At 45.6% G+C, this 10741-nt stretch overlaps 1 protein-coding gene across 4 annotated transcripts in view; it reads right to left on the reverse strand.

Moving 5' to 3' along the window:
- The window catches only part of LOC147898142 (kinesin-like protein KIN-7E, chloroplastic), a 77557-nt gene extending 67379 nt beyond the window's left edge, over positions 1-10178 (reverse strand). For all 4 annotated transcript variants that reach the window (XR_015541494.1, XM_087378878.1, XM_087378877.1 and 1 more), the window contains exons 1-2: positions 9311-10178; positions 9110-9207 (exon numbers count right to left, since the gene is read on the reverse strand). Coding sequence is in view for 3 of the 4 variants with exons in the window: in XM_087378878.1 (XP_087235004.1) it covers positions 9110-9207; positions 9311-9642 (430 nt within the window). In the remaining variant the exon portion in view is untranslated. The remainder of the gene's footprint in view (positions 1-9109; positions 9208-9310) is intronic.
- Positions 10179-10741: the final 563 nt, after the last annotated feature.

The following is a 10741-nucleotide window of genomic DNA, read 5'->3' on the forward strand; positions in this document are numbered from 1 at the left end:
GGCAAAGAAGCTTCAGATGGGTCACGGCACCAAATGTTAGAATTATAGATATAATTCAGCAGTGACCAATGTAATTTAATAAGCTAGTTAGGGGCACTTTTCCCTCTTTAAGAGGTTTTTTCCCCTAACCGCAGTTAGTTCACTAACTATGGTTAGTGACTACTAAGGTTTTGTCACTAGGACAAAACCTTATCTCTAACTCTTTCTGTTGAACTCTTTTACACTCTTCTATTGCAACCAAGCTATCAAGCTTTCAGCTCTCAAGCTCACTCTCTCTTGCTCTCTCTCTCTCTCTCCCCAACCTCTCACATTTGGTATCAGAGCCTCGTTCAGCTCTAGCCTCCTGCTGCCGCTCCTGCTGCTACATCCCGTCCGTACAACTCGAAGCAATCACACGACTATCCGTACAGTCCGTACGACTGTACGGAATCCGTACCCTGCACGTACCGTACCAGCTGCATCATCGCTATTCGTACCTGCTCGCACTTGCAGTCTCATTGACCGTACGGCTGTACAGATTGTAGGCCATACTACACGTGTGGCGCCGTACGCTGTATCGCCGTACCAACCCTGCGTCATATTTTGTACATCTGTCGTCAAAGCTTCCGTACAACTCCTACGTAAAAAAACGTACCTGCTTCCGTACAGCTCTTGCGTATAAAAATCGTACATGCTTCCGTACAACTGCATACAGATATTCCGTACCACACGTGTGGCACCAACCTGCATCGACCGTACAGTACGGTCATCCGTACTCTGTCGTACAATCACCATACCAGTAGATCTAGTAGTGTTTGTGCAGACATTTGCAGTCTTTTGCAATCATTTGGGTATCTTCGGGTTCGTAGTTGCTTGTGAAGCAGACGTTGCAAGCAGATTCAGAGGTTTAGCCCAAAATTTTGGGGCTTTCTGCTGAAATTGCAAAATTTGGGGCTTTCTGTGCATTTGCCCCTTTCTAGTTGCAATTTCAAGCTCGAAATTTGGGGCTTTCAGTTTTGCAGTACAATTTCTTGCAAAAATTTGGGGATTTTGTGATAACACTGCAATTTCGCAGTGAAATTTGGGGCTTTTGCGGATAGAGCGCAATTCTTGCAACATTTGGGGCTTTTGATCAATTTGCCCCTTTCCGGTTGCAATTTCGGGTCTATTTTGGGGCTTTTGTGTTGGGAGAGCAATTTTGGAGTTTTCAGTTCATACTGCCTTTCTTGAAGTGTTTTGCAGCACTTTTGGCAGATTCTGGAGAGTTTTTGATGCTTGGACAGATTTCTGACAGTGCAAGTGCAGAAATCTGAGTTGCATTTACAGCTAGTGCTTGGCTGTGTTTTTTGGGAGTTGTGCATTTCATTCCCAGTAAGGGAATTCAGTTTTGTATCTGCTTAAATCTCTTTCTCAGATATGGCCCAGCAAAATCAAAATGACTTCTAGTTCAGTGGTCTTTCACAAGAAGACAAGTTGGATGGTACCAACTACTCCCTCTATGGGATTATGTGAATGGGGGTGAGATCTGACCAGCAGGTATGGCACCTAATACCCCTCCTCAACAAGGAGGTGGAAGAGGTCGTGCACAAGGTGTAGCTGCAAAACAAGTTGTTGGTGCAGCTATAGCCACTACTCCAGAGCAGAAGAGATGGGATTCACGGGATGCCTTAGCTTTGTCATGCATCTCTCTTTCAATGAAAAGATTTATCATTCCGCATATCCGGTCGTGTAAGACCTCGAAGGCAGCGTGGGATATCTTAGAAAGCATGTATGCAGCCCGGAATGATGCAAGGGTATCTTTCTTGAAAAGAGAGTTAAGTAATACACATATGGAAGAGGGTGACTCCATGTCAGTCCACCTCACAAAGCTACAGGATCTCAGAGAGCAATTATTGAACATAGATGAGATTATTCCTGATTCAGAGATGATTACTACCACTCTGAATTCTCTTCCTGAGTCTCATCTCAGCTTTCATACCTCGCTGAACTTATCATTGAGGGGGGGTGCAAATCCTCTCACTTTTCATGAGTTGATAGGACTTCTGCTTCAGGAAGAGCAAACCAGGAAAAACTTGGCTTCACGTGCAGGTGAACAAGCTATGCCCTCAAAGTTTTAGTCAAAAACAATGGGACATGCAAAGACATCAGTAAATCAGCCTTCCAGTGGGTCAAGACAGCCTTCACAAAAGGCTAAAAATGATGCGAGTAAGCCCAAGAAGAAGGGTTTTTGTCATTACTGCAAAAAGCCAGGTCATCACATTGCAGAATGCAGGAAAAGGCTTGCAAAAGAGAAGAAAAACAGCTCCGGTATGGCTGTTTCAGATTCAGCTCCTCATGCCTCTGACAGTGGGGATGCTGCAGCCAACTTTGTTGGATAGGATTATGCCTTTTTATCTTGCATTTTAGATTCTAGGCTGGCTGCTCCAAATGCTCGGGATAGTACAGCCACTTGTAATGATGATACATATGCATTTTTGACTTGCAGTTATGACTCTTCTACGGATGCATCTGCTTTCAATGTCAATGAAACACTGAACACTTTGTATTTTGACAGCGGTGCATCCAAGCATATCACTTCTAGGAAGTGTCTTTTTACTTCCTTGCATCCACCTCCCGTTGCTAAGAAAGTCACTTGTGCCAATAACTCGTCATATTCAGTACGTGGCACAGGAGAAGTTGAGCTTACTGCCATTGATGGCTCAGTTTTCAGACTTTCAGATGTCTTATATGTGCCTGGTATCACCAAGAATCTTCTTTCAGTGTCCACTCTTAACAGAGCTGGATTTCAGGTCATCTTTGAGGATGACAAATGTGCTGTCCAAGACACGGAAAATGATTATGCCTTAAGATTATCTGGTACTCTGCTGCATGGGCTTTTTCAGCTTGATCTTTTTGAGAAAAGAGCAGCCCATGCTCTTGCAGTTTCTACCCCTACTGCTGCCATGCAAAATGCAGAATTATGGCATGCCCGATATGGCCACATGCATTATAACAACTTGATGACACTTCAAAAGCACTCTATGGTTGATGCATTGCCACCTCTTGAGATACCTCCTCCACATGCCTGTGAAGGGTGCATTTTAGGCAAGATGCATAGATTCCCCTTCAAAAAGAATGGTTCAGTTAAAGCTGTCCGCAAATTACAGCTTATACACAGTGATGTCTGTGGTCCCATGAGGACTCCATCATTGGGTAGTCATCTCTACTTTGTTACCTTTATTGATGATTACTCCAATTTCACTTGGATCTTTGGGCTAAAGCGCAAATTAGCAGTGTTCATGGTGTTTAAACACTTTTCAGCCATGGTTGAAAATGAAACCGGACTCAAGATACAGACATTGCGCACAGATAGAGGTGGGGAATACTTGTCTGCAGATTTTGATGCTTTTCTGAAAGGCAAGGGTATTGTGCATCAGCTCACAGTGAGGCTGACCCCTCAGCAAAATGGCAAAGTTGAGAGGAAAAATAGAACTCTTATGGAGATGGACAGATGTATACTGAAAAGCAAACACATGCCTCACAAATTCTGGCTTGAAGGTTTGATGTGTGCCAACTACATTTTAAATCGGGCTCCCACTAAGGCTTTGAAAACAAAAACTCCCTATGAGGTCTGGAATGGGAGAAAGCCTTCAGTGGATCATTTCCGAGTCTTTGGATGCCTTGCATATGCTCATGTGCCAGTTGAATTTAGGCACAAGTTGTCAAATAAGGCAATTAAGTGCATATTTGTTGGATACAGTGCAGAAAGCAAGGGGTGCCGTCTCTACAATGCTGCTACACGCAAGATCATTGTCAGTAGAGATGTGATATTTGCAAAAAATTCAGCTCACACTCAGGCTGAATTTCATATGCCTTCTTCTTCAGAGGATGTTTTTGAGGGGTTGCTACCCATTGCCTTGGGTTCCCCTGCTGATATTTCTGATGCAAATCAGAATTTACAGCCACCTCCCGATGCTTTAGTTTAGCCACAGGATGTCTTGCCACCTCCACAGGCGGTGGAACAGGTGGTGCAGCAAGAAATTGCAGACATACATGCAGCAAAAACAGTCCCAAACTGGCTGTTATAGACTCTCAGAGAGAGTAAGATTGATGCTCCATTACCTGGCAGGACTCGCAGTGCAGCAAGGCACATGGAAGGTGCTAATTCAGTGGAATCGGCATATGCAGGTACTCTTCTTGATGAGGAGGAGCTTGCAACATTCGAAGAAGCAAAGGACAATGTGCATTGGATGAATGCCATGCACGATGAGTTGCAGTCCATTGAAAAAAATCAGACTTGGGATGTTGTAGACTTGCCACCAGGTAAACATGCCATTGGCACACGATGGGTTTTCAAGGTGAAACGGAAGCCAGATGGCTCCATTGACAGATACAAGGCAAGGCTGGTTGCTAAAGGCTATGCTCAGAAAAAGGGCATAGATTATGAGGAGACTTTTGCTCCTACATCCCCGATGACCACCATCCGATCTGTTATTGCAATGGCTGCACATTTTGAGTGGAATGTTCATCAGTTGGACATAAAAACAGCCTTCTTAAATGGAGACTTGCTGGAAGAGGTGTATGTCAAACAACCTCCAGGCTTTGAGATTACAGCAAATGCACTTCAGGTATGCAAGCTAAACAAAGCTTTGTATGGGCTGAAACAGGCCCCTCGTGCATGGTATGCCAAGATTCATGCCTTTTTTACCAACAAAGGGCTGCACAATGTCCTACTGAGAGCACCCTCTACATCAAGATGGATGGAAGGGAAATTTTAGTCATCCTTCTTTATGTCGATGACTTACTGCTCACAGGGTCCAATGAAGATAAAATTGCAGATTTCAAAGCTGATTTGCAGACCACCTTTGACATGTCAGATTTGGGGCTGCTTCACTTTTATTTGGGGATCCAGTTCTCTCAAGAGAGACGTGGCACTCTTATGTCTCAGTCCAAGTATGTGCAGAAACTCTTGGACAGATTTAACATGCATGATTGTAAGCCCATAGCCACTCCCATGGAGCCGGGGCTGAAACTCACAATGCATGATGCAGGAGAATCAGTTGATGCCACATCTTACAATCAGGCTGTTGGATGCCTCATATATCTCTGCAACACTAGACCTGATATTCAGTTTGCAGTATCTCAGGTGAGCAGGTATATGCACAGCCCAAAAACTATGCATTGGCAGGCAGTTAAGCGCATCTTCCGTTATTTGCAGGGCACGAAGTCTTTTGGCTTGTTATTTCCCAAGGGGGTTGACTTGCAGATGCATGCCTACAGTGATTCAGATTGGGCTGGTGATTATGACACTAGGCAGTCCACTAGTGGCAATTGTTTCTTTTTGGGTAAATCTTGCATTCCCTGGCTGAGCAAGAAACAATCTACAGTGGCTACCTCATCGAAGCCGAGTACAGGGCAACTTTCACAGCAACAGTTGAATGTGTCTGGCTGCGACGTCTATTTGCTGATCTTCATCTGTCTTTGGAGGGTCCTTCTCCAATTCTCACTGATAGTCAGAGTGCCATTACAATGGCAAAGAATCCAGTGTTTCATGCTCGCACGAAGCACATTGAAATTCACTATCACTACGTCAGAGAGAAGTTGCATGCAGGAGAGATCAGTATGTTTTGCATATATTTTCACCAAAGCACTACCACGTGAAAAGTTTGAGGCATTTCGCAGTGCCCTAAACTTATATCCGTTTGGTGATTGATCAGCCTTGTACATGACATTGGCACTGCAGGGGGGTGTTAGAATTATAGATATAATTCAGCAGTGACCAATGTAATTTAATAAGCTAGTTAGGGACACTTTTCCCTCTTTAAGAGGTTTTTCTCCCTAACCGCAGTTAGTTCACTAACTATGGTTAGTGACTACTAAGGTTTTGTCACTAGGACAAAACCTTATCTCTAACTCTTTCTGTTGTACTCTTTTACACTCTTCTATTGCAACCAAGCTATCAAGCTTTCAGCTCTCAAGCTCACTCTCTCTTGCTCTCTCTCTCTCTCCCCAACCTCTCACACCAAATTGTCTAGGTCCTAGGGGCAATAGGAAGGGAAGGGTGCATTAAGGTGCATTGCATGGTAGATTAGATGCATGGTCATAGGTTGAGGGTAGGTCTAAATGGGAAGATGGAGCTTGAGTGATCTCAAGGGATATTAATGACGAGGTATCACCCTTCACTTTGAATCTCACGTAGCATTCTGTATTCACCTTGCATTCATCCGCCATCTCTCTCCCACCTTGCATGTAGGTCAGATAGAAGCAAGTACTCTCACGGGGGCACTCTTCCCCCGTAGGAGGGCCAATTGGCTTTCAAATTCTGCATGCATTGCACACATTTGCATTCTTGAAAACTCTAGTTCTTCACATTTGGTATCAGAGCAGCAACATTCCATGATTGGGATGAGAAGAGGAAGAGACCAAGCGAACAGATAAAGAGGGGAACAAGCACGGACAGCCAGCCATACCAAGGACGTACAAACAGGCGGCACAAGAAGGCAGTGTATGGCTCAGCCGTACAAACAGGCAACATAGGTGGGCTCATGTATCCTTGTACAACTTCTTGGGGTTTCATTCAAAGAGAGTGCACACAGTAAATAATAATGCTAGCACCAATAACATCGGTGAGCAAGAATTTGCCACCATATATGACAGCAAAAATCAGAGATGAAACAAGAATGTAGTGTCTTCACATGCAGTCTTATGCAATAGGATGAAGGTCCAACTTCACAGGAACCAGGTTTGAAAAGGGGTATATGCTGTTGCATTGCTCATATTGCGAGCAAATATTTAGTGATGCATTGCTATTGTAGCACTGGGAAAGAGAGCAACAGCTCTATATTGTGAAAGCTATAACTGGATCCTATGTCCTTTTTGTGATCACATTCAGTTGGAAGAGTATTCTGAATGCTTCATGGTGACCTTGGGCAATGCACAAGGAGGACCGAGTCTGAAATTTTGAAACAATAGCCACTTGAAATAAGGTTCAAATTCGCATTTGCTTCATGGTTTACAAATTTTTGTTTTCAGTGCATCACTCACAAGATGTCTCAAAATCAATACAATATATTTTCAATTTGCAAACGAGAATAAGTTGGAAGGATCCATAGAGATCAATGCCCTACCTCTGAGCCCCATATGAGAGGCATCAAGGCTTGACCTATTAGAATATATTGCATCTCATATGTGGTGAGTGAGGGCTACTATGTGGATGTGCCCGCCTAGAGAGAGGTATAGCCAAATAGTTCTTTAGCAGCCTTGGTAGAGGCAATTTAGGGCTTGGTATAGGCCACTGTATGGGCCAAAGCCTAGGCCAAATAATGGGCAGATTAAGGCCAACCCAGGACCCAAACCAAGTTCACATCAACCAACTTGACCAGATCTGGTCGTGTTAAGTCAGCCAAGTCACAGACCTTGTTGGTGGGTTTGTTGGCTGGGTTTCACCTGTAAGGGTCTCTGGGAAATTATTCAAGGCCATGAGAAGAAGCCAGAACGTCCTATGAGCACAAAGCGTTGGACCAAAGACCAGGAGGATGCTTTCCTTGAGGAATTGCAAGATTGGGAGGAACATGATTCTAAGGCACACTCGGCATTGGTGCAACAGCGTTGGTGCAGACAAAGGAGGTCTCCCCGGCAGTGCAAACCTTAGACTGTTCTTCTAAAGTATGTTCCAAATTAGAGGATCTCTATGCTCAGGATTCTTCTCTGCAGGCAGTCACGTTGCAGGGTCAGCTCTGCGGTCTTGAGTATTCTGCAAGGAGCTTGATGCAGCCATTTTTAATGAAGGCCAAGGTCATCCATGACCAGTTATTGGCGATGGGTGCCGCATTGTCCTCTACTCAGCTGGCTGCACTTATCCTCACAAAGCTTCCACATGAGTAAGACATGGTTTCTTGAGCATTGCAGTGCCAAGGACACAGCTTATGAGAGGAGAGCAAGAGGAGAGGCTGGAGAGGGAGAACAAAAACTCCCCTACCCACTGATGGGGGTTCTAACTTCTTACTCGGTGGTTGAGGCGGGGGTGTGTGTGTGCAGGTACTTTTGCTTCTATAGCTGAGCATTGGTGTCTACGAGCTCTTACATTGCTGCTCTATTTGGACTGGAACAGCCTGACCTGTGGTTGGGCTGTCCACACAGGCCTGACCTTAACCTGGCCCCTTCCAGTAGGCCATATTTTTTGGCCCAGCAGGTGGAAGGGGACAGTCAGAAGAAGAGAGAGTATGGCCCATATTTCTCATTTTTCTCAGCTTAACTTTTGGCTGCAGTGTGCCCAGCATTTGGTGGATGCTTGTAGCTCACCCTGAATAAGGTTTTCCAGTCCTTGTAGAATTATATAAAGAGTGCTTTTGCATACCTTCTCTGCTGTAATTTCCAGTTCTGTTTATGCACCAAAGCCGAAGTAGCTACAGCAAGTAGACCTGTCCTCATACAAATATTGCAAAGAATATGATGCATCCCACTTCTACTTCAAATTTTATGTGGAGCCATCACTATCGTCTGAATTTTACTTGATGCTTTTGATGGCATTCAGACAATGAGCAGCCAGTTTGGCAGCCACATGATGACGTACAGCCCGATGCATCTGGAGATGATGACTATGTTTCTAGCGAGAGATATCAAGCCAACCAAAGAAGGAGGATTGAATTAGGGTTGACAAGAAAAACGTAGATTTTGATTTTTTTTATCTACCCAAAGAAGAATACATCAAAAATTGTCCATGATGTGCAGTCTCTCCTTCGATGTCCCGGTAATTGCATACTCTGGAGAAATGAGTCAATCTCACCGTCGATTTCGACAAATTTTCAACGCGTCATCGACACGACCACGTTGGTGCACTCAAAAAATAAATTTTCGGTAGGGCAAGCAAAAGTCGATGCGCAGACGGAGAACAAAGGCCAGAAAAGTTCCACAAATTGAAATTTGTAGGGGTAGACGGTGTGTCTCAAACAAAAACTACAGCGGCTGCAGGAGGCGTGCAATTTCGAGCAACTCTTCGAAAAAAATTGTGATCTGAAAGTAGTCCACAAGTTTAGGTGGGTAAAGGAAAACGAGATACAATTTTGCAATTTTGTTTTGTTTGACGATGAAAGCCAGCCTACAGTGCTCGCTTGCTATGGTGGACGAAAATAAGAGGCGGAAAGTCGACTACCAAAGGCATAGGCGGTGGCTGCATTGAATTCACTGCGCACTGTCGTATCTCCGTCTGCATACCAAGCAACCTCATCTCCTTTTTGAATTTCCCTTGCACTGCAGCACATTACAAGGACCAGAATAAGTCCATGCGCGAAAACTCTAGAGTTCAGAATGGCTTGACAGCAACGATAATAAGCATGTCCACAAATGCGTCCACCTGAGGGGGCGAAAGCGGACAGTAACAATGACGTTCTCTTTCGACCTGCCAATGTAGTCCATTTTTTCTGACGTTGGAGTATTCGGACTTACGGAACCAACTGATGAGTTCGAGCTGAGATGGAGTTTTTGAGGAGGAGTTGGCGGTGGCAGACTCCGTCCTCTACCGGGAGTCAAGGACCGTCCCGAAATGGAAGGAGTTTTAGAGGTGGAGCTAGATCCGAAGGCGTGCGAGGAAGTCATTGAAGCAGGCGATTGGCCCGGCAGTGCGCCATTAAAGGAGGAAGGCTTCCGAAATCTGAAGGGGGAGATTGTTCGGGGCTTGGATGACATTGTAGGGAGCCTGAATGAGGAGGAAGAGCAAGGAGTGCGGAATGCAGGTGGAGGATTGTCAAAAAATTCACAGGGAAGAGCTCAAATTGAGAGACGAGTCGGGCAGCAAATCGACATTGTCGTCGCAGGAATTTCTCCCTGCGCGATGCAATCCCAGGAATTCCTCCCTGCGTGATGCATTCCGATGGCGTCCGACTCCGCTGGCCTCGCGGAAAGGCTTCGCACTCCGTTGTCACGGGGCTGGCAGTCGCTGAGAGGGAGATCGTGCAGAAGCGGGGGAGGAAATTGAGAGGTGAAGGGAGGAGAGAGCGATCTGGAAGGGAGAAGAAGGGAGGGAGGAAGGAGGGGGGGAGCAATGCAGGTTGAAGGGAGGAGCGATGAAGCTGTTGGCTATGGCGGATGAAGCTGTTGGCTATGGCGGATGAAGCTGTTGTTGGCTATGGCGGATGAAGCTTTTGGCTATGGCGGATGAAGGAAGGAAGGCAGGAAAGCAGAACTAAAGTTTTTTTTTTTTTTTCACTTTTGAGCTTTCACAGTCCCTGCCACAACAATTCAAAGGGCGGGAGCGCATGTATTGACCCTTAAGTAGTTACTTTACCTCGCACCCCCCCCCCCCCAACTTTATTTTAAGTACTTACTTAACTCCACCCTTTACAATTACTCCTTCTCGTGTGCCCCTGGCCCCCCACCCCACTCTCTCCCGTGACCCCTGGCCCCACCACCCACCACTCCTCCTTGTGTGACATTCCCTACCTACCCACTTTTTGAATTCCCACTGTCCCTCCTCGCTCCGTCGCTCGCTTCTTCCGATTGCCCCCCCCCCCCCCTTCCTGCACGCCTCTTCTGCTCCCTCCCCGCTTTCCTCTCATTGCCACAAACCCTCCACCTTCCTCTATAACCTCTCTTCTGCTTCCCTCCCCGCTTTCCTACCTTTGCCCCATCTTGGAAGGACATACAAAAGCCCCTGACACTCCTGCCCAACCCCATCGCCATCATCTCTCAAGGATGCAAAACTGACAATGCAAGGCAAAGGGGAGCCATCCTGCTGTTACAACATATATCATGAGCCAACAAGAGATGAGAAAATTGATACAAGACA

This window comes from Dipteris shenzhenensis, chromosome 9 (genome assembly GCF_047967505.1).
Source record: "Dipteris shenzhenensis isolate YYH24624 ecotype China chromosome 9, Dip_SZ_1.0, whole genome shotgun sequence".
NCBI classification, from domain to species: Eukaryota; Viridiplantae; Streptophyta; class Polypodiopsida; order Gleicheniales; family Dipteridaceae; genus Dipteris; species Dipteris shenzhenensis.